At 34.4% G+C, this 23,833-nt stretch overlaps 1 protein-coding gene across 3 annotated transcripts in view; it reads left to right on the top strand.

Annotated features, from left to right (window-relative positions):
- Window positions 1–23,833, top strand: part of ATM (ATM serine/threonine kinase) — a gene marked incomplete at its 5' end in the record, with an annotated part of 136,091 nt that overhangs the window by 80,589 nt on the left and 31,669 nt on the right. The window contains 17 exons of one of the 3 annotated variants that reach the window (XM_082660331.1): window positions 1,461–1,548; window positions 3,656–3,811; window positions 6,994–7,081; window positions 9,107–9,195; window positions 9,295–9,397; window positions 10,267–10,415; window positions 11,872–11,976; window positions 13,244–13,363; window positions 15,751–15,985; window positions 16,486–16,653; window positions 17,745–17,858; window positions 18,808–19,025; window positions 19,538–19,745; window positions 20,658–20,771; window positions 21,172–21,330; window positions 21,788–21,926; window positions 22,760–22,842. In XM_082660331.1, coding sequence (XP_082516457.1) covers window positions 1,461–1,548; window positions 3,656–3,811; window positions 6,994–7,081; window positions 9,107–9,195; window positions 9,295–9,397; window positions 10,267–10,415; window positions 11,872–11,976; window positions 13,244–13,363; window positions 15,751–15,985; window positions 16,486–16,653; window positions 17,745–17,858; window positions 18,808–19,025; window positions 19,538–19,745; window positions 20,658–20,771; window positions 21,172–21,330; window positions 21,788–21,926; window positions 22,760–22,842 — 2,336 coding nt within the window. Of the gene's footprint in view, window positions 1–1,460; window positions 1,549–3,655; window positions 3,812–6,972; window positions 7,082–9,106; window positions 9,196–9,294; window positions 9,398–10,266; window positions 10,416–11,871; window positions 11,977–13,243; window positions 13,364–15,750; window positions 15,986–16,485; window positions 16,654–17,744; window positions 17,859–18,807; window positions 19,026–19,537; window positions 19,750–20,657; window positions 20,772–21,171; window positions 21,331–21,787; window positions 21,927–22,759; window positions 22,843–23,833 lie in introns of all 3 variants that reach the window. The other 2 variants (XM_082660332.1, XM_082660330.1) reach the window with 2 other exon arrangements.

Here is a 23,833-nt window from a genome sequence, read left to right as displayed (position 1 = left end):
AAGCAAGACATAGCCCTACATTCTTGTAACTGAAACAGCAGACAAATGAATGCAACCACATATTATGGGTACTGTGCTGGAGATGTGATGGAATTTTATATTAGAGCTATGGCCAACTCATTTTTTAAAAGCAACTTTTTTTTTAATAAAATCATATTTATTGTGGGAAATACGGAAAAATTGGCATAAATTAAACAAATTAAATTACTCATAATTCTGTCATCTAGGATAACTACAATTAACATTTGGTATATATACATCAGTTTTTTTGTTGTTGTTGTTGTTTTTGCGGTACACGGGCCTCTCACTGCTGTGGCCTCTCCCGTTGCAGAGTACAGGTTCCGGACGCACAGGCCCAGTGGCCATGGCTCACGGGCCCAGCCGCTCCGCGGCATGTGGGATCCTCCCGGACCGGGGCACGAACCTGTGTCCCCTGCATCAGCAGGCGGACTCTCAACCACTGCGCCACCAGGGAAGCCCTATACATCAGTTTTTTAAAACAAAAATTGGATTATGCTTTACTTACTTTTATAACCTACTTTCCTTCCATGCTATATAAGAAGTATTTCCCATGCTAAGAGCTTATTGCAGGAAAAATTCAATGAGGAATTGGGTACACATAATACATATATACATAGTTGAGGGCTCATCATGGGTCAGATTTTCAAACCTAAATTTGAAAAAAGGAAAATGTTTACAGATTTGTAATGTTAACTTACTGTCTTTAATATTGATGCATATTACTAATGTATTTTATGTACAAACATAAAACTAGGTACAAATTCACTTACTGTACTTCAAGACCAACATAATTATAAGAATAGTATTGAGTTAATGTGATATTTTGCTGCAACTAAATTATTCTTCCCAACCTTGACTATGGTTCCAGTCGCTTTGACATAGGTTGTGATTACTCGATTCTCCCGATTACTTCCTTTTACTTTCACTACCACAGCCTTTATATGACATGACCGTGTTGCCATTTAAACTTTACTTTGCTCTGTTTTATTATTTATGTATGTTCCTTTTTATTGGCTAACAGCATCCGGAGCCTGTGCTCCGCAACGGGAGAGGCCGCAACAGTGAGGGGCCCGTGTACCACAAAAAAAAAAAAAAAGTTTCTTAGGCTAGTTGGTGAGTTCTGTGTGGTCACAAATAGTCTTTGTTATATGGTTGTATATTGAGCCCCTAGTACACTGAAAAATCCTAGGTAAATAGTTTTTGAATCAATGAATTAGTCCTCTTCAGAAATAAAATATAAATTACTATTAAATTCTCAGTTTTTTTAAGCTCAATAGTTTCTTTTAAAAGAAAAAGAAATGCCATTAAATTCCATTTATTGAAAACCAATTTTGTGCTAGAACCTTATAGTGTAGAGGAAGACAGATACACAAACAAAAGGGAGAAAGTGCTTAAGCAAGTCTGCCTGGGACTGAGAGGACATAATCTTTGTTTTTCAGAGTCAGAGCACTTTTTCCGATGCCATTTGGATAAAAAATCACAAAGAACAATGCTTGCTGTTGTGGACTACATGAGGAGACAAAAGAGGTAATGTAACTATTGGTTCTTGAGTTGGGGATTTAGAAGTGTAACTTGTTATTGCTGGCTGAATTTTAACATGTTTCTTTGAGGTAATGCTACTGCAAGTTGCTGTATTTAATATGTGTGATGCTTATATCTCCTTGTAATAATCCATATTTAGGGTGGCACTTTGGTGAAATCAATGTCAGGAACTCTGAATTCTTTTTCTTTTTCATGGAAGTATAGTTGATTTACAATATTGTGTTAGTTTCAGGTGTTCAGCAAAGTGATTCAGTTATATATATGTGGTTTTTTTCAGATTATTTTCCATTATGGGTTATTACGAAATAAATTACAAGATATTGAATACTATAGGAACTCTGACCCCCAACTGTAATAGTAACAGTGTTATCTTTGCTAAATCATTCACTCTTTGGGGGCTTTAGTTTATTTCATTTACAGTGAAGGAAAGGAGTAAGTGATTTTCCAGGTTACTTTTAGTTGCATTACTCCTCTTTTAACGTTTCTCTTTACATTTTGTCTCAGAAGTAGCTAGAGTTATGTAAAACCTCCTGCATGTATCTTTATTATGAAACATAAGTTTCTTTACTGTGTACCATGGTCTTCAAAATCTGTGGTTCTGTATAGTGATGCTGTGCTATAGCAGTGTTTATTTTCTCGATTGCTTTATAATATAGTATTTTTGTTCCTATTATTTCTCTTGAGATTTTTAACAGTGAGTGCAGGAATTTCTAGAGAGGATGGTCTGACTGATCTGTACTGCTCCAGAGTTGACCAGAACTTTGAAGAAATAATGTAGTAGGTCTAAATAATGTAATAGGTAGTCATTGATGTCTCATTAGTTTGTTTGGTGGTAGTGGCAGTGGTTGATAAAAATGGGAGGAAATGGTAGGGGAAAACTGAAAAATTGTTTAACCTAAATGCATTTACATCTTAAAAATTAATTCCTCTATATCCCCCTCATTCCTTTCCATCCCATTCTTAGAAAAAGAAGTGTTAGACCTTTCAGGGTTTGTGTTTCTGGTTAGAAAGTTACTGATTCACCATATTGTTTTGTATTGAATCCTCTTGTGAGAAAGCCCATAAGAAGCTTTAACTATAGCTGGAAACATGTCTTTTCTCAGTGTTGGGAGGCAGTTTCTGAATCATTCATTTTTTATTTATCATTGAGTTAGAGTGGTATTGACATTAGTTGGCCTTGGAGAAGATAACGTTTCTCAACATTAATTATTCCAAATACGACCTTGAGGAAGATTCCTTGAGAGAATATGACTGGGACATAGAATAAAGGGTAAGGACCTGAGTTCAGGTTCACATTTCTCAGAACAGCTACAATTAAGTCTTGGCTATGTGATAGGCACTTTATTCACCAGCTTTGTAAGCATTATTTACTCATTACAACTATTCTCTGAGGTATATATTGTTTCTGCGTTTTACAAATGAAGAAATTGAGCCTTAAGAAGTTAAGTTGCCAAAATTCATACCGCTTGTAGTAGGTGAACCAGCTGGATTTGAACCTAGCTAGAGTATCCTACGCTAATACCAGTGCTCTTAACCACTACCATGTCACATCTCTATAATGTTTGTTTTGAAAAGATAATATCACGGTCCCTTCCAGTTATGGCCTATTGTTATCACAGTGGAAGATTTTTTTAAAATAACCTCAACCTAGGCAACTAAGAAGAAAATTAACAGCAATAGGAAAGACATGTAAATGTGTCTTAGAAGAAACAATATTTTCATTGAATTGGCCATTTAAAAACACTCGTGTATGTGTTATTAGTTATTCTGTATAGCCTATTCTTAGCCTATGATCGATGGATCCCTCAGTGGAGGCCGTATATGAACCCCAAATTTGTATGGGATGATGGTTCATAGCTTTCATCAGACTTTCTAAGAGGTGTGTGATCCAAAAAGAGTGACAGAGCTCTTCAGCTATGTTATGTTAGATGTTCATAGTTATATATTGGGGGTATGTTGTTTTTGGTTATTTAAATGTCATTTTCTTTCTAACTAGCATTTGCTACCATTGGATTCTATATCAACATACTTTTCTTTTGGCATTTAAGTTAAAGAAATGGACATGACTAGATATTTAAATTTTTTTCTTTAGACCTTCTTCAGGAACAGTTTTTGATGATGCTTTCTGGCTGGAATTGAATTATCTAGAGGTTGCCAAGGTAGCTCAGTCTTGTGCTGCTCATTTTACAGCATTGCTCTATGCAGAAATCTATGCAGATAAGAAGAATATGGATGATCAAGAGAAAAGGTAATGGAATTTGGAAGTTTTTGTTTGTAAAATTGGTGTTGACATTGTTTCATTAAAGGTATATATTAAACATTTGTTTACTGTCACTCCCATTTAAAAGATATTTTAGATAGACGGTGTCTACCTTTTAAAGAGAAATGATAATAAAAATTTTTTAAAGAAATAAGCAATTCTCCTCTGAAATAGAGATGTTTATTACTTAAGAATTATAAAAATTATACACATAGCAAGCTCCTGGGGGACAGAGATCATCCTTATTTTCCTCTGTATTCCCCATAGTAACTAGCATTGGGAACTTAATATGTGATCAATAATTATTTTTCAAATGGTTGAGTGATTCTCTAACTTCAGTTAAATTGTTTACCACTATTCCCTCAGTTTATTGAAGATCCATTTTACTTATTGACTAGAAGTAATGTAACTGATTGCTTTCTGTGACTAAATCACTTTCATTATTTTATCTACCCGTATCTCTACTACTTTAATTTGCTTTTCCTCTGAGTTAGAACTTTCATAAAAGTCTAACAAGTATCTTAGATAATAGGGAAAAGCAAAAAATAGCCAGGAAAGTCGAAGAGTAAAAAATATACAGTTTATTGTCCCAACTGCCCTTCTCAAGTCTTTATTTCAAATAGCTTAGTGTTTATTTTTATAGTTATCCTCACTTTTCCACCACAAAATCACTCATATTACAAAATTAGCAAAGAGATGTTATATTGATGCATTTCTTATGCTTGCTACTTATAATTTCTACTTTGGATTGTCATTAAGCTAGAAGCAGTATGGTTTTTGGACTGTGAAAAACCAGGAACCGGAATTCAGAGCCTAGTTCAAATATAATTAACTTAGTAGGCTTGGACTGATTTCTTAACTCTCTGGTTTGTTTTAATTTCTACTTTTCAATTGAAAACAATTAAAAATCTACAATATGTAGATCATTTGTATAATGTATAAGTGATATGTTTGTGATCACTTAGACTTTGTACAAAGACAAGTATTGATATGTTGTCCTTTAAGTATGAAATGAGTAAGAAATTGATTTTTGCCTACTCTTGATCTTAAAAATTTGGCAAAAATCCTGCATACTTAGTAGTAGTAGTTTTAATCTGAATGTGCCTCGGTATCTTGGTTCCATAGAATAATATTTTTTTACTAATCAGGAGTGAATAACTGAGCTCTTATTTGAGTATAAATAAAAGCTCTTTTAATTTGAGGATAGGTGATCATATAGAATGTGGGACATTTTTGCAAAATTGCTTGTTTAACAAGCAGGAGTGCCTGGATTTTATTTTTGTTAACTTTAGGGGAAAAGTGCTTGACAAATGGGGCTTGCTGTTTGCTTTGACAGTCTGATTTTGACTTTTTTTGTTTTCAGATGCCTGATGGGAAGGGGAGGGCAAACAGACATAAGGTGTATAGAGAGGGCAGGGAATGCTAATTTTCTTCAGTGACTCAGGTGAACTGAGACTTTTATAAATCTAAAGTGATCAGGAAAAGTATAAAAGCAAAATACAGATCAACAGTTTACAAACACTGTCAGGTCAGAAAACTGAATTGCTCTCTTAGGTTTTCTATTCGAGTTAGTTAATAGCAAAATGCCTTATACTAGGTATTCAGGAATACATACAGAGTTTTATTTGTTAACTTGCTCCTGAGAAAGTATGAGCCTTCAAAGTTAGTATCCATAATTTTTTTTAGAAAGAAATCAAAACTCCTTCAAACAGTATTTAGACAACCGGTCGTAGTTCACACCTCAGTCATTTTAGTATTCCTAATACCTAAGGCAATGCCTGACAGAAGTCCTGGCAACTCTGTTTTTTGCCTAGATGAATTATAGCTCTAGACTCAAAATCATAGACTCTAATACTGTTGTTCCTACTGTCCAAGTTTCTCCTCTAAAAACTTTTTTCTGCATAACTTACCAATAAGGAAAATATATGTAATATTTACATATAAAGGTTATAAAGCAAAATAGAATGTTGTCAGTGCCATTTTGTCAGTGGGTCTCCTCTATCCCACCCCTCTGTGCTCCTCCAAGAAGTAAATGTTATCTCATGTTTTGTGTTGCTCATTTGTTTGGATGATACTGTTTTCATGTGAGTAGAAACCCATAAATATAGTTTAGTTTCCTTATTTTTGAGCTTCCTAAGAAGTTATATGTGTGCTTTCCTACAACTTGTTTTTTTCCCTCAGTTTTTTGGTAAGATTTGTCTATGTTGTGTGTTGCTGTGGTTCATTAATTTGTCACTGCCACATAATATACCAGTGGGAGAATATGCCACAATTCATTTAACCATTCCCCTGTTAATGATAGGTGTAGAATTATTGGGTTGCAGGGTATACAAATTTTCAGTCTTATAAGATAGTGCCAAATTGGTTTTTAAAGTGGTTATACCAACTCAGAAATGTAGTTCACGAAGAAGTGGCTCAGTAGGAAGCTTCACATTTAAAGAAGAGATTCAAACTACCACTATTTCTAGTTTGAGTAAAAAAAGTAAAGAAAAAACTGAAATAAGTATAGGTAAATAATAGAGATAACATCACTTATGATAGTATTTATTTTATACATTGGATTATTATTGTCATAAACATTGTATAGCTGGCATGGTTTTAGAATTGAAATTATTTATAGGATTGAGTATCATATGCATATGTAAAGCTGAGGCCTTGGAGTAGAGAAATTGAATTCTAATTCTGACTATCACTTACTAGTGTTATTACCTTGGTTGTTACTGATCCACTTCCTTTTTAACACTTAATATTATCAGACTTCTTAATTTTTGCCAAATTATCAAGTGTTAAGCGGTGTCTCAAGTACGGTCTTAATTTTGTGTGCCTGTGTTTATTAATGAGGTTAAACTTCAGGTAAAACCACTGACAGAACATTTAGGAATTGAACTCAGGGACTTCTCTATTTTTAAGCTCTGTAAATAAGCATATTTTGGCATATAGCCTTCCCATAAACGAGACTGTCATTCAAATGTAATTCTCATTCAAAGAATTAATACTAACAAATTCCTTTTCTATTCTAGGTCTAACTGGTATTGTTTTTAAATATAAATGGTTCATTATATTTTATTTGTAATCTTTGTTAGTTTTTTCTGTCAAAGTGTATGGTATATGTATTAGCAAGCTTAAAAATAGTATATTCCCATTAAAAGAGGTGCTCTTGTGACAAACAGAAGTCTTACATTTGAAGAAGGAAGCCAGAGTACAACTATTTCCAGTTTGAGTGAAAAAAGTAAGGAAGAAACTGGAATAAGTTTACAGGTAAATATTATTGACCTTATTATAAGTGATAATATTTGTTTTATACTTTGGACTATTATTTTGTTATAGAGACTGTATAGATTTGATTTGTCATTTGATTTTCAAACTGAAGTTACCTTTTTGGACTGTCATATACATAAAGTCATGGTTTGAGGCTTAGGCCTTGGAGTAGACAAACTGGAGTTATAACCCTGACTCAACCACTTAGTTGTGTAATCTTGCACAAATGACTTAACCTTTCCAACCTTGAGTTCCTTTATCTGAAAGATGGAAGTAAAACCACCTATCTCATAGGGTGAATTTATACCATGTATTTTCTCCTACAGTACTCTGTTCATTTTCTTTGTAGCACTTAACATTTATAATTATATTTTTATTTGTTTACTTGTTTATTGTATGTCACATCTCAGGGCAGATTGCTTCTTCTGTAAATTTTTTAATGTTTACTCTTAAATTGACCCATTCTTACTGAATTTCTTTGGTCACCTAATTCCTCTAAAATGAGTTTCATCTTCTTCAGTTTGCTTAAACCTCTGATGTTCTCTTCTCTGTCTTTTGTTTGTCTCTCCTCCTACTTCTTGGAAAAAATAGGGGACATTATAGGAAGTCCCACCACATCCCACTGTCAAACATAGAAATCTCCCTGCATCTGCTGCCATTGTAATCTTTCCTCTTGTTAAAGCAGAGAAAGTTTCTCCTTCTGTCCTTCTTTCTGTGCTTTGTTTTTCATCAACTCTTTCTCAGGAACATTTTTTTTATTGTGCCGTGCTCCTCAACATATTCAAATTTTCAAACTTATTAAAAACATTCTCCTTCAAACGGACACAAAATCATTTCCCTTTTCCCTATGTTCTCTTAAAGGTGACATCGTTTTTTTCTCCCTTTCCATCACAGCCAAACCTTGTGAAAAAGTTGTCTGTATTTCCTGTCTCCATTTCCTTCCTTTTACTCTCTCCACTGAATAGCACTTGCTAATGTCAGTCATAAACTTCATGCTACTAAGTCTAGCGGTCACCTTTCATTCAACTTCTTCCTTAATGTTTCATCAACACTTAACACCATCAACCATGCCTTACTTGAAATATGTTCTATCTACCTTTTTGATACCATTCTCCTGATTTTTCTCTTTCCTTTTTTTGCTTCTTTATAGTCTTAGCCTCTTTTCTGAGTTTCTGGAGTATCTCCTGTGCTTCAGGCACTGTGCTAGGCTTCTGAACTGAATGTTCCAATACTGAGGGCTTGATTTCACGTTTATGAATAGAAACAGTTTGATTTACTAGAATTATGCCAATATCAATTTGTGTTTAGAAAGTATTTCCTGGAGCAAGTACCATTAAGATAATTAAATTGCTTGATCAATTTTCTCTGCAATGCAGTTTCTAATTTTCTGTTTTCTTTTTTGATTTTTGTTTTCTTTTTCCTTTTTTTCTTTCTGTTTTGTTTGCTATTTTAATTTTTATTTTACTGAGATTATTTTAAGCAGAATCAATTCTTTCCTGAGTGAATTTTATAACAGAGTTTTGAGTCATCAAACCAATTCTTTATCCATATCACATTTTACCAATTATAACATAGTGCAACTTTGAATTTTCTCTCATAGAAAACCTTTACAGCTTGTATTTTTACCAAACTCAGTTTTCAAGAGTCAGACTTTGCAGGACTTCGTTTTCCCATGTCAGTTTTAGCTGTTGATGGGATTGTTTGCTTTTTGTTTTTTTTTTGCTTTTGTTTTTATGATTATTTTTGCATGTGTTAGAAGCCTGTTAGGTTGGGATTTATTTCTTATCTAATTCACTAAATCGTGAGCAATTCTTGTCAGGTAGTCCACAGTCATTCTGTTGTGTGGGATCAGTTTGTTGTGTTGCTGATCAGTATCTTTAGTATATATTTAAATATCATATTTTACTTTTATAACATAACATGTAGAGTTGGGAGTTACATGATGGTAATGATATAATTTCAAATTTGCTGAATTCATAAACTGATAGTTTTCCCCTCCAATTTTTGTTGTTTCCATGTTTTTAGGATCTGCTCTTAGAAATCTACAGAAGTATAGGAGAGCCAGATAGTCTTTATGGTTGTGGTGGAGGGAAAATATTACAACCCCTTACTAGGTAAATTGCTTTTTTATAGATAATGCTATAGTCATTCTGTTATGAAAGAAGTTACATGTATGTAAAACTCAAAAGCATTTAAAAACTCTTTTCTTATAGACTGCGAACATATGAACATGAAGCAATGTGGGGGAAAGCCCTAGTAACATATGACCTTGAGACAGCAATCTCCTCCTCAACTCGCCAGGCAGGAATAATCCAGGTACTTTTTTTTCTGCTTTGGTAAAGCACTACTAGTGTAGTGCTCAGATTATTTCAGTATGTCAGTGGAATATTTACACAACCAGATAAACTGTAGAGGTAAGACTGAAGGTTCTTTTTTAGGCACTGGGATTAAAACTCAGAGGGATACACAGGTAAATTGGAAAAGTCACTGACCTGAAAGATAGTGTAGATTTGTTGGTCATAATCTTCTTAGCTAACAGTAGAAGACATTTCTTGACTGTGTACAATGTGCCCGGTAGTGAATTAAGTCCTTTGTATGGAAAACCTCATGTAAACTATTTCTCATAGCTTGCACTAGAGTTTGTCCCAGGAGTTGTCATTTCTGTTACTGGCTAATATTCCTTAGCCACTCTTTTATCCAATATCAGAACCCTTTGAGCTCAATCTTTGTGTTTTAGGTTGGCATTTTAAGTGATGTTGTGAACTACTAAAATTGTGAAAGTTACCTTTTTTTTTTTAAAGAAGATGTTGGGGGTAGGAGTTTATTTTTTATTTTTTTGCTGTGTTGGGTCTTCGTTTCTGTGCGAGGGCTTTCTCCAGTTGTGACAAGCAGGGGCCACTCTTCATCGCGGTGTGCGGGCCTCTCACTATCGCGGCCTCTCTTGTTGCGGAGCACAGGCTCCAGACACTCAGGCTCAGTAGTTGTGGCTCACGGGCCCAGTTGCTCCGCGGCATGTGGGATCCTCCCAGACCAGGGCTCAAACCCATGTCCCCTGCACTAGCAGGCAGACTCTCAACCGCTGTGCCACCAGGGAAGCCCGAAAGTTACTTTTTATGTTTGCTGTTTTTTGTATCTCTAGTATTCTGTTATTTTTTATTCCTTTTTTTTTTTTAACTCCTGCATAGGCCTTGCAGAATTTGGGACTCTGCCATATCCTTTCCGTCTATTTAAGGGGATTAGATCATGAAAATAAAGAGTGGTGTGCTGAACTACAGGAACTTCATTACCAAGTAGCATGGAGGAATATGCAGTGGGACCACTGCATTTCTGTCAAGTAAGAAGAATTCAGACATTTTTAATTGCCATTTCTCTAGCTATGAATAATGAACTGTTTTTATCTTGCTCTATGAATGTAGCAGGTGTTATGTTTTCATGTTTTGTAGATGCTGTAAGCTAAATGCTTAAATAATATAGCAGTATGCAGTAAGTGTACGTAAGGCTGAATTTCACTCTCTTCTTATATTAGGGCACCTCCACCCTCAAGATATTTTTGAAAATAGAAATATAAAAATTATTTTCTCATGAGAATCTTATTCACTTATTGTTTATAAATCCAAAGAGAAATATAGGCGTTTCCCTTCTCACTTCCTGCTGCAAACATTTTATTTAGTTAGATGGCACTTTTATTGGCTGGATGGTACACGAAAGACTGTTTATCTTTATTTGTGAAATATTTTCTTTTATTAAAAAAAACACTGCTAAATCACTAGCACGGGAAGAAAACGTTTATAACCTACATATACCATCACCATGTGTTCTGAATGAAAAGCCAAACACCTAATCTAATAAAAGATTGTGTATTTATGTAAAAAGTCTTTTGATGATATAAGCAAAAAAATTAAATCATATTCATTGTATGTTTAATCACTTTCATAGAAAAAAATTTCATTAATTAGAATGTCTTTCAGATTTCAAACTGTTAGATTGCTGTAAAATTAGAGATATGCACTCACATTTTAAAAACATTTTACTCTGTGAGCTGATTCCTACTTGTCTCTGTGAATCTCCATATTCTGTTTTTCCCCTTGCATACTATATTTCAGCCACATAGCACTTCTCCCATGTTTTTTTCCATCAAGCCAGGCTGTGTTTTTTTTTTTTTTTTTTTTTTTATTTTTTATTTTTTTTTTTTATTTTTTTGCCAGGCTGTTTTTATATCTTCTTTTTCCCCTGTTACCGTGAAGGTGGCTACTTGTCATTCAGACTGTAGTTTAATAATGTGACATATTCAGATACATCTTTTCTGACTGTCCATTCTAAAATAGCCACCCAGTCATTCTGTTTTGTTACCCTATTTTACTTTCCTATATGTCCTTTGTCACTGTCTGGTATTTTTCTTATTTATTGTCCATCTGCAAACCAGAACATAAACTCCATGAGAATGGGGACCTGATCTGACTTGTCCACTAATGGATTCCCTGCATCTAGAACCTGGTGACTAGTGCCTGGCACGTAGTAGGTGTTCATCAAATAAATAAATGAGAATATAACATGTTTAGAGCCAGGAAAAATATCTGAGAAATTCACTTTTTTCTGCTTGAAGAATTTAAATGATCCACAAAATTCTTTGTAATTCTTACCAAGTTTTCTAGAAATGCATTTTTTTAAAATGGAGATATCTTAATTTTAGTTTAAAATTTTGCCTTTTGGTGAAGCTGTTTATGCATACATATCTTAGGAGTCTCTATTTTTAAATGTCTTTTTCTTTTATTTTTAAAATTATTTCACAGCAAAGGAATAGAAGGAACCAGTTACCATGAATCATTGTATAATGCTCTGCAGTCTCTAAGAGATGGGGAATTCTCCACTTTTTATGAAAGTCTCAAATATGCCAGGTATTATAAAAAGAAAGAGTTACTGTATTTTAATATTTAATGTCATGGCTTCTTTTCTGAAAACTTGAAGAATAATTTCAACACAAGGATTTGCACTGGTGAAGGAGTAAGACCTGGTGGCTGTGGTCAGGTTGTTTCCTTGTCATTCCCTTTCCATCCTTTAAAAAAATTCCCTGTGTAATTAATAATTCATACTAGTCAGTGTTGAAACTCAAAGTAGTGCAAAAGTGGGAGGAAATATTCAACAATTAAGAATTTCATAGCTTTTACATATCTGAGAAATGAGTGCTCAGATGAATTTTATCTGTTGCAAGCATGTTTTCATAAGAATTATGAGTATTCTTGTCTTAATAATTGTATTCTGTACTTCATATTTTAAATTTTGTACAAAAGAATTCTTTAATACACACTTGATATGTATATGTACACATATATATACACACAAATGTTTATATATATATAACCAATGTTACGTTTTAAGTTTTTGTTTTAGATGTAAGAGCATGCTCATATGTTAGGTACTTACATAAAGTGTAAGTTATTTTTTTCTTATGTAATAACTTTTTCTTTGCTTATGTGGTTCAGATATATTCTACCTTTAAAAATAAAATTCCCTTTGGGAGCCCTGATCAATTATTTACGCAGAACACTGAAGAAGGTCTTCTTGTTTCCCATTCCTTTGTTTTCTTCCGGGACCAGTGTACTGAGAATTTTAATCTTTTCTCCTCTAGTAGTTATGTGTCATTTACCTCTTTTAACGTTTAGTGTCCTTTTTATAAAATGGTGACTAATGGTCAATTCTTAAAGGCTTGTTATGAGGTACAAATGAGATAATGCACAACAAAGAACTTAACTCTAACAGGCTAAACAAATGTAACACATTTTTTGTTTAACAGTATTTGTGATCTAATAAATCCTGTACTTTATTACAGAAGTAATACTTGCTACCATTTAAGTGCTTATCATGTGGTGGCCACTTTGTTAGGCTTTTTCTGTATGTATTCTTTAATTTTCAACTGGAAGTGAAAAAACTGGGTTCAGAGGAATCCAGTAATGTGCCCAAAGCTATTCAGCTATTACTGGCAAAACTGGGATTTAGATTAGGTCTGTACAATTCCAAGGCTTACTTTGTTTCCACTACCTTATGCTTGTGCTTGTGAGTGTTAGTATTATTAGATCCACACCAAGGCCTATAATGGGAAGTCAACTTTTATCTTCCTGCAAACCTCTTCTTAGTTTTTAAGTGTCTTGTCTTTTCTGCCACTAGAGTTAAAGAAGTGGAAGAGTTGTGTAAGGGCAGTCTTGAGTCTGTGTATTCCCTCTACCCTACACTTAGCAGATTGCAGGCCATCGGAGAGCTCGAAAACATTGGGGAGCTTTTCTCAAGGTATGTGATTGAAATGACTGTGTATTCCAAAGTATAACCTTTCTGTTACCAATAGGGACTTTAAAAAATAAAAACTATATAGAGATCAGCTATAGGTTTATTTCAATATCTTTTATCAAGATATAAGTAAATTAACCTAATGAACTGTGATCTTGTTAAAATAAACATTTTCAAAAATATTCATTGTAAAAATGCAGGTTATTAAAATTTAACTTATTGTGTTTTTCTCTTTACAACTTTTTCCCTGTTCAACCCTAGATGAAATTGTTTCCTCATGTTTTTTACCATAGCACATTATACTCCATTCTGTTTTAGTATCACATTGCATTGGTGTCATTTTATGTATACTCTGCCATGCTGTACTAGAAGCTCCCTAAAAATAGGGCTTATTTATCCTTGAATCCTTTGTATCCCTAGTGCTTTTTCCTGGTGACCAATTCTTAGTAAACAGTCGATGTTAATGAATATGGAGTGTTTAGGGGAGATTGCCTCTTATAATGGTGAAAAGGAAGTGATCTCACTTTCCAGTGTTCCTGGATCTTTCTCTGCTAGGGAGTTATAAGGAAGAAAGGGAAAGTTTGATGAGCTGGTACCAAATACCTATGCTCTAGGACAGCAGTTCGCAAAGTGTGGTGTAGAGATCCTGGTTTTCCCAAGATCCATTCAGGAGTTCATGAAATCAAAACTGTTCTTACAAAATGTTATCTGGTATTTTTGCTCTCATTCTCTCATGAGGTATAGTGAAGTTTTGGTGAGGTATCAGAGAATAGCCACAATTATCTGAAGACTATGAAAATACTCCTCCCTTTTCCAACTATGTATCTGTATGAAGCTAGATTTTCTTCATATACTTCAGCCAAACATCATAGCACAGCAAACCAAATGCAGAAGCAAAGATGAGAATTTAACTGTCTCCATTAAGCCAGACATCAAAGAGGTTTGCATAAATGTGAAACAGTGCTCTTCTCACTAAATTTGTTTTGTTTTGGGAAGGATAGTTATTTTTTTATAAAAAATGTTATTTATGATATATGATATATAGTCGATTTACTATTGTTATTTTAAAATAAATTAATACATGTTAGATTTTTCTCAGTTTTAGTTTCTAATAAGGTAAATATTAATAGGTATAATCCAATAAACAAAAGCTCTTTGGGGGTCTTCAATAATTTGTAAGAGTGTAAAGCATTCCTGAGATTAGAAAATTTGAGACCTGCTGCTCTAGGATCATTTTGGGAGGAATTAAAGTTTTGGTTCCTGTGAATTTATGTTACTGTTTCCTTCTTTATCAAGCAACTAAAAGAGCTTTCATTTCCTAGTCATCACCTTATCATCTTAGTCTCCTTGCTTCATCTTAATTTCTCTTCACATAGTAGGCCTAAAGGATTGGACAGTATTGCTTAGTTGAACATCTGGGAAGCACTCTGTTCATATAAACTAATTGTACAATATGCATTTTCTCTTCCTTTAATAAATAGTATCGGTATATGAAACCTTTACCAGGTGCCAGCATTTCCTTCATTGGATTGTTCTTTCTTTAACAGCTGCTACTTTGCATAGTCATGCCCTGTGCGTGGCAGGCACAGTAGATAATGAGTTTATTACATTTCCTTGCTGACTGTCCTTTTTACCACAGGGAACATTGGAGCTGGACAAGAGGTATAGATGTTCTGAATGACAGGCCTGATGAATGTGTTCTCATTTCAGAAGAATGTTAGTTTAGAAGTGTTGCTTTTTGTGAGGTTGAAGAGTATTTTTAAGAAAATCTTGAAAGTATCATCTATAAAAATATTAAATCACTATGCTGTATACCTGAAACTAACATAAACAATACTCCAATTTAAACAAAGAAAGGAAAAAATCTTTAAGTGTTCATCATGTGTTGGGTTCTCTGCTGACTGACCCTCAGAGGTCTGACCATATTGTAGGTTTCTAAACTATGGTCCTTATTTTGGATTATTTTAGAAGTTCCAGTCATGTTACTGCAAAAATTCCTTTGTGTCCTGCCCCCCAGGGGTGCTTTGTGACCACCTAGAGGGGTGGGATAGGGAGGATGGGAGGGAGATGTAAGAGGGAGGAGGTATGGGGATATATGTATATGTGTAGCTGATTCACTTTGTTATAAAGCAGAAACTAACACAACATTGTAAAGCAATTATACTCCAATAAAGATGTTAAAAAAAAGAGAGAAAATGTTGGACCAGGTCAAGGGTAGGTAAACTATAGCCCGCGGGCCAAATCCGGCCCACTGCCTGTATTTGTCAATTAAAAAAAAAAAAATTCCTTTGTGTTTATTAAATCTTAAGTTTCAGAACCTGCATATTAGCAGGGTTTTTTGTGGTTTTTTTTTCATTTCTCTTATGTGAATTCTGTGATTTGGCTTTCAGATCAATAACAGATAGGCAGCCCTCTGAAGTATATATTAAGTGGTGGAAACATTCCCAGCTTCTCAAAGACAGTGATTTTAGTTTTCAGGAGCCTATAATGGCTCTACGCACAGTCATTTTGGAGATCTTGATGGAAAAGGAAATGGAAAACTCGCAAAGAGAGTGTCTTAAGGATATTCTCACCAAGCATCTTGTAGAACTATCTGTATTAGCCCGAACTTTCAAGAACACTCAGGTAATCAGATTTAAGACTATGTCATCTCACCTCTTGACCTTGCCTTTTATTACCCAGAAAATAGAAAGCATAAGTAAAAAAGAAATGTCATTGAGAGACAGAGATTGCTATTAAAACATTGTATAGCATAATTGTTTAAGATTTCCCATTTTGGAATTAGACCTGAGTTTGAGCCTTGAACAAGGTACTCACCGTCTCTAAACCTCAGTTGCCTGGTTAAAAAAATGAGAAGCTACCTAACTTACTCATTGTATTTATAACAAGTCAGCAATTTTATATACTGTGTATAAACACACATAATTAGATAGATGTCTTTATATAAAGAGAAAAACAGATAGGCCGACATCGGGCCTGGGGAAGGCAATCAGAGATGCACTTAAGACAGTCCTGACAAATAGTCAAGTCCTCAGTGAATGGTAGTAACTGCTTTTATTAGTAATAGTAGTGGTAGTATTAGTAATAGTAAAAGTATTTATTCTTATTTGTCATTTTCATTTCAGCTTCCTGAAAGGGCAATATTTCAAATTAAACAGTATAATTCAGCTAGTTGTGGAGTCTCTGAGTGGCAGCTGGAGGAAGCACAAGTATTCTGGGCAAAAAAGGAACAGAGTCTTGCCCTGAGTATTCTCAAGCAAATGATCAAGAAGCTGGGTGCCAGTTGTACAGAGGTTCACTTTTTTTCTATTGGCCAAATTCGTATTTTACTGTTATAAGAAAAATGACTGTGCATTAAAATATTTAAAATAAAATTTAAAGTAATTACCAATTTTATTAAAACTTTTATTAAAGCTTTGACCCATGAACAAGAAATTGTTAAAAGGAGTCTTGAAAATTAATATTTGTAAAAGAAGTTTAGAAAGTATTCATTTTTCCTATTTATAGCATTTCTATCAGTCCATCTTGTTGTCGGTTAATCTATCCCAGTGATAAGCCTCAGTTTTTTAAACTTTCTACAGTATGTGGGAAACAAAGATGAAATAGATACTATAAATTTGAAATGACAAAAAAAATGGAAGAGGAAATGCATAAGAGAACAAAACTTTTAGAAAAAAGCAAGTTGGAATAATTGGGTTGCTAATCCAAATACCTTGAAAACATCATGTCTAATATTTTATCTAACATTACCTATATTAGTTATTGTAAACTTGGTTGCTTCTTCAACTCTATCTCCAGCATATGATGGGCAAAGTAGCAGCATTTGTAGGAATCATGAAGTGTTTTAAAGGTTTGGACACAATGATGTCCCTCTGACATAAACCTACTTGGTGAATATCAACTTTTTGTACTTTTGGATAATGGAAACTTATATTACATCCTTCATCACTAGAGAATTCATCATTATACCAAAGCCCTGGGAACTCATATGATATGTTGTTTAAATATTGCTTAACAATGTGGACTCCAGGGAGTTACCTACTCTCTTTGACCTCAGTTGTAGTTTTCTAATTAAGGATAACAATAGTACTTATTTCATAGGGTTCTTTTAAGGATTAAATGAGTTACTATACATAAAGCTGGTAGAAATGCCTAGCATATGAAAGTACTCAATAAATGTGAGTTGCTCTGATAATAGTAATAATAATAAACAGTAGAGAATGATTATTTTATAAACCTACATATTTGGAATTATTAAAATAGTTGTAAGGTAAAAGCAAATGAGGAAAGACATTTTTAACCTGCTTTTTTCCCCCTACGTGGATGATTCTTTTATATAGTCATGATAATGAATTACATTTTAAGATTTTGCTTTCATATACAGAATGATCCCAACCTAAAACTAATATACACAGAATGTCTGAGGGTTTGTGGCACCTGGTTAGCAGAAACTTGCTTAGAAAATCCTGCAGTCATCATGCAGACCTATCTAGAAAAGGTAAGATTTTTGAGCAGCCCTTAAGAGAGTTGTTTAGCTTGAACACATTTGATGTTTTTATTGGGATCAGATGTATTTCAAAGGCAAATAAAAGCATGACTTCACTTTTCTAAATATTATTACTGTTGTAGCTCTGTATACTCTTCAGGGCAGAATGAAACAATGTTACAAAAGAAGGAGCATGTTTGGAAAGTAAGCCCAAATGTGTCTTCTCTTTACCCCCATCACCAGCTACTCTTTAAACTACTCTGGTTCTAAGCTAAGTTTCTGATAATTTCTCCACTTAACTTATTTGTAAAAATAGGTGATTAAGTAATATGCAAGTCAACCTTTATTATTCATTTGTAGCCCAACACTACAAGTAGGACTGGGACTCCAGTGCTACTACTGCTTTTGACCTTCCTGTTTCTCCCTCTTATTTAGTTTAGCTAATTTTAGAAATAGCTACTTCACTAAATAAATGAACATGAAAAGCATAATATGATTTTTTTTTTTTTTTTTTTTGCGGTACACGGGCCTCTCACTGTTGTGGCCTCTCCCGTTGCAGAGCACAGGCTCCAATGCGCAGGCTCAGCGACCATGGCTCACGGGCCCAGCCGCTCCGTAGCATGTGGGATCTCCCAGACCGGGGCACGAACCCGTGTCCCCCTGCATCGGCAGGCGGACTCTCAACCACTGCGCCACCAGGGAAGCCCCCCATAATATGATTTTTAAAAACTTTTATAGAGCTTTTTGTTTTTGCACTGTTCTTTGCAAATATTAGCTATTTTGGTTATTTCTGCCATGTCAAAGTTGTTTTGCAAAGTCAAGAAAATACTGTACTTCATATAATTTAGCTTATATACATATATATAAATTAAACTTTAGTGTGGATATTTCTTTGATCTGAGTAATTCTTTAGATGTATTTAGTATCTGTAAATATATAAATGTATTGTTTTTTCTTGAAGGCAGTGGAAGTTGCTGGAAATTATGATGGAGAAAGCAATGATGGGCTCAGAAATGGAAAAATGAAGGCATTTCTCTCATTAGCACGGTTCTCAGATACTCAGTACCAAAGAATTGAAAACTACATGAAATCGTCAGAATTTGAAAACAAGCAAGCTCTCCTGAAAAGAGCTAAAGAGGAAGTTGGCCTTCTTAGGGAACATAAAATTCAGACCAACAGGTAACTAGGGGTCTACAAGTGACACGATATACAGATATACAGTATATATACAGGTATAGAGAACCAGATAAGAATTCATGCTCTGGTTCTAAGCTAATTGTAAAGTATATTGATGTTAGCTTCTTGTTTTGCTTTTTTTAGTTTGTTCGTTGGTATCACAGTTGAAGAAGAGATAGGTGTTGAAATTAAATAGGAGTTACCTATTTTGATGTCATTAAATCCTTTATTCAAACCTGCTTTTGGTCTATATATTTTAGTGTAAGTAGAGAATAACATTCACGAAATACCTTGGATAGAGTCCACTTTGTCTTTGGTTGCCTAAGATAGCTTTTGAGTTGCACAAACTTACTTTAAGACAAAACTAAGTTTGTTCCCCTTTATAATTCTTAGAATTTTGCTTTTTCTCCTAAGGTGGACACCAGATTTTTTATTTACTTTGTATATCTTATATGATGTTGTAGTTCTATAAAATTTGATGGCTTTTGTGTTTTGCTTTAATTATCCAATGTAAGGTACACAGTAAAGGTTCAGCGAGAGCTGGAGTTGGATGAATGTGCACTCCATGCATTGAAAGAAGATCGTAAACGTTTCTTATGTAAGGCAGTTGAAAATTACATCAATTGCTTATTAAGTGGAGAAGGGCATGATACGTGGATATTCCGTCTTTGTTCCCTCTGGCTTGAAAATTCTGGAGTTTCTGAAGTCAATGGCATGATGAAGGCAAGTGTTCTTTTTCAACCCAATATTCTAGCCTGTGCTTTAAAAGTTTAGACATAAGCCCCTCAATGTCATGGATTTTGTATACTTTGTATCCTTGGCACTTGGTTCAGGGCTCTACACGTAGGTACTTAATTAGCTCTAATGATGTAGGTTTATGTGGCTATGAGAGAATTTAGGTCAGTCTTTTCCTATATCTTTGCAATCACCATAGGAAAGTACTCAGAATGCTAGACTGGGAGATTTAGAAAGCAATTAAAAATGATGTGATCACAGGTTGGGTATTTTTCCCCTGCTTTAATTCTTTTCTGGGATTTTTTATGGTAAATTATTTTTGTAAATGGAAAAAAAGATTTTAAGAAAACATTAAAGTGGCAGTATTTTGTAAATTTTTATTTAAAAAATCTTAGGTTTTATTGATGACACCTAATATTAAAGTTATGTTGGCAAGGTATATATTGGCAATCAGTTTGAAGCTTAGAAGTAAAATGGTTCTTCTGGCTGAAGAGAATGATACAACCAACCTCTGCTACTAATGTACATTAAATCCTGTTACTTTTAGCATGTAGGGAAAAATAATTATTCCCTGTTATTCACACTGACTTCTCAGGAGTCAAGATTACAATAGTCCTTAGATCCACATTTGTTCTTGGATTCACTGGAATATGAGCAGTGCCAAGTATTCCAGTTCTGAATACAGTTTGATTTAGGTTCAAATATTATGACTGACCAGTGAATCAATCTAGACTTTAAGATAAATGATAAGTAAAAATATGTGATTAGTGAAATTTTATTTAATATCTGCTGGATGATTATACTAGTAGAGGAGCATTTTCTTAGAATAATTTATTTGCTTAGTTGTGAGACTATTTGACATGCATTGTTTTTTTAATTTTGTGTTCTTTTTAATGGTAGAGAGATGGAATGAAGATTCCATCATATAAATTTTTGCCTCTTATGTACCAATTGGCTGCTAGAATGGGGACTAAGATGATGGGAGGCCTAGGATTTCATGAAGTCCTCAATAATGTAAGTAAACCTGAAAATCAAACCACAGTTGCTTTTCTTTTATATTATTATATACTACTGTTCCACTCCAGGAAGTGGCAATACAAAAAAAGTTTAGTCACTCATATTTATTATGCTTTATATATATATATATATATATATATATATATATGAGGGCAAGAATAAAGATTCCCTTTTGTCTCCTCTCATGCTCCACATAAGTTACTCAATTTCTTTCTCTTTCTTATTCCTCATGTACTTCTGTCTCTCTCTCTCTCATACATACCCATACTCACACAGTCCACCCACGGCAGCATCTAGTACAGTAACACATATCTTAATGTTAAGCAAAATTTAAAAGGTTATGGATTTTCTTTTTTTTTGGTTTCCATAAAACTAACAGTTCTTAATTTTATGACAGCTCATCTCTAGAATTTCAATGGATCACCCTCATCATACTTTGTTTATTATACTGGCTTTAGCAAATGCAAACAAAGATGAATTTTTGACCAAACCAGAGGCAGCAAGAAGGAGTAGAATAACTAAAAATGCACCTAAACAAAGCTCTCAGCTTGATGAGGTATCTGGATTGAACATGCATACCTTTTTGAATTGTAATATTCATTTTTTCCCAAAATATTCCTTTCTTAAGTCTCAGGAATTCTAGGAGTGTGTGTTCTTGACAGTATTCAGATTGTAAATCCTTTGTTATTGTGATGCTACCTAAAATTGGTTGAAAACTCCTGAATATTTCTCAAAGCATAAGAAATACCAAAAGTATTTTTACCTTTTTTCCTCAGAGCAATGAGCAAAGAAAAAATAAATTTTACAAGGCACCCAAGTCATTTACTCTTGAGATTATTATATCTTTGATGTATTTCATTCATAATAAGATGACTTGGTCTCTGAGGGATTATAGTCCTTCCATTGTCTAGCTTTGTGCATAAATTACTTTTCCTTTTGTTATTATAACTCTGAAAAGTTTAAGTCTTGGGTATTTGCTTATGTAATATTTTTTGTTTGTTTTTTATTAATAGGATCGAACCGAGGCTGCAAACAAAATAATACGTACTATGAGAAGCAGGAGACCTCAGATGGTCAGAAGTGTTGAGGCACTTTGTGATGCTTACATTATACTAGCAAATTTAGATGCCACTCAGTGGAAGGCTCAGAGAAGTATGCAGTTTGAAAGAATGAGTGTTGCCTTCTTGCTGTGTTATTCTCTGTAGGGATGTATTAATTATAGAGCTTAATAATGTAAATCTGTTCAACTCACACACATTAATTATAGATGTGAATGTCCTGATGATTACAACTTACACATGATTCAAAACTTAATTTTTGTATAATAGCTTCAACACCCCTCCAGTCACTTTTTTACTTAATATCTTTTTGTGGAACTGATAATAGGTGACTGCACTCTAGGACTTAAAAATGGGAAGACCTTATCATTTTCTCCATTATTCTTCTTGCTGTGTCTATTTAAATAATTATAAGCTGCTATAATATTTGGTTATTTGTATCTCTCTCCCCATACTTTAATAATTGTATTCTTTTTTCTGTTCAGAATCATATCTTCACATTTAAATTTGTATTATTTTAAAATAAGAATGAGGCTTCTCATAGTGTTCCTCTCTAAGCAAACAAAGACTATTGTCATGTCCTTTAGTCAGATTTAATAGTAATATGACAGGAGTACATTATCTATGTGCTATTTACACTGTATATAATTATCTTAAGTTGCTCGATTTGACCCCTCAGGTAAATCTGGTCTAGTTACCAGCGCCAGGTAACCTGCAAATTCATTTGTAAGCCATGTTAACCATTGTTATGCCCTGACCCTGAGTGGCATTGTGTCCTGAGCCCTTGGTCTTCATTTCTAAATCAGGGCCTGAACCACAGATTAGCCACAGTTTGGGTTTATGGTACCTGCTGAATTCTCCTGCTTTACCTTCAGTACTATTCCTCAATTTGCAGTTGTCACTGAAACCTCTTTATTTTAAATACAGAAGGCATAAGTATTCCGGCAGACCAGCCCATTATCAAACTTAAAAATTTAGAAGATGTTGTTGTTCCTACTATGGAAATTAAGGTAATCTACCATTAACTGTTTTGATTATTTTTTAATTAAATAATTTATTTATTTTTTGACTGTGTTGGGTCTTCGTTTCTGTGCGAGGGCTTTCTCTAGTTGCGGCAAGTGGGGGCCACTCTTCATCGCGGTGCGCGGGCCTCTCACTATCGCGGCCTCTCTTGTTGCGGAGCACAGGCTCCAGATGCGCAGGCTCAGTAATTGTGGCTCACGGGCCTAGTTGCTCCGCGGCACGTGGGATCCTCCCAGACCAGGGCTCGAACCCGTGTCCCCTGCATTGGCAGGCAGACCCTCAACCACTGTGCCACCAGGGAAGCCCCTGATTTTTTAATTAAGCTAAATTACTCTTTAGTAGGTTAAACCATTTGAAATAGCCTTTTTTTGTAGGTCAAAATTGGTTAAATATTGGCAGTTTCACTTGTTTCAACCTATAGTTTGTTTTATTTTTAATATTTATTTATTTGGTTGCATCAGGTCTTAGTTGTGGCATGCGGGATCTTTCTTTGTGGCACGCAGGCTCTTAATTGCGGAGTGTGGGCTTCTCTCTAGTCCCGGTGCACAGGCTCTCTAGTTGTGGCACGCAGACTCTAGAGTGTGCGGGCTTAGTTGCCCCATGGCATGTGGGATCTTAGTTCCCCAATCAAGGATCGAACCCACATCCCCTGCATTGGAAGGTGGATTCTCAGCCACTGGACCACAGGGGAGTCCTCAGCCTATAGTTTTTTTTCTTTATTGGATTCCCTTTGCCCAAGAATTAAAATATATAAAGTCCTCTCCTGCTTTCTTTTCTTTGGTCTTCATTTTTACAGCTTTCATCTTTCTTATGAAGAAGTCTATAGACTTATTTTTATTGGCCAGAAGAAGGAAAGATTTCATGTGTTTATGCCAAAATTAAGTTTTAACTGAGCAAGAAAGTCCCTAATTGTTTTATACTGGTTTTTAAAATTCTGTATGCATTAGAATGTATTGACTGTGATGTATTACGGTATTA

Source organism: Grampus griseus, assembly GCF_964374135.1.
Source record: "Grampus griseus genome assembly, chromosome: 8".
In the NCBI taxonomy this organism is placed as follows: Eukaryota; Metazoa; Chordata; class Mammalia; order Artiodactyla; family Delphinidae; genus Grampus; species Grampus griseus.
Note: the sequence above shows the minus strand (reverse complement) of the source record. Positions and strands in the feature narration are given on the sequence as shown.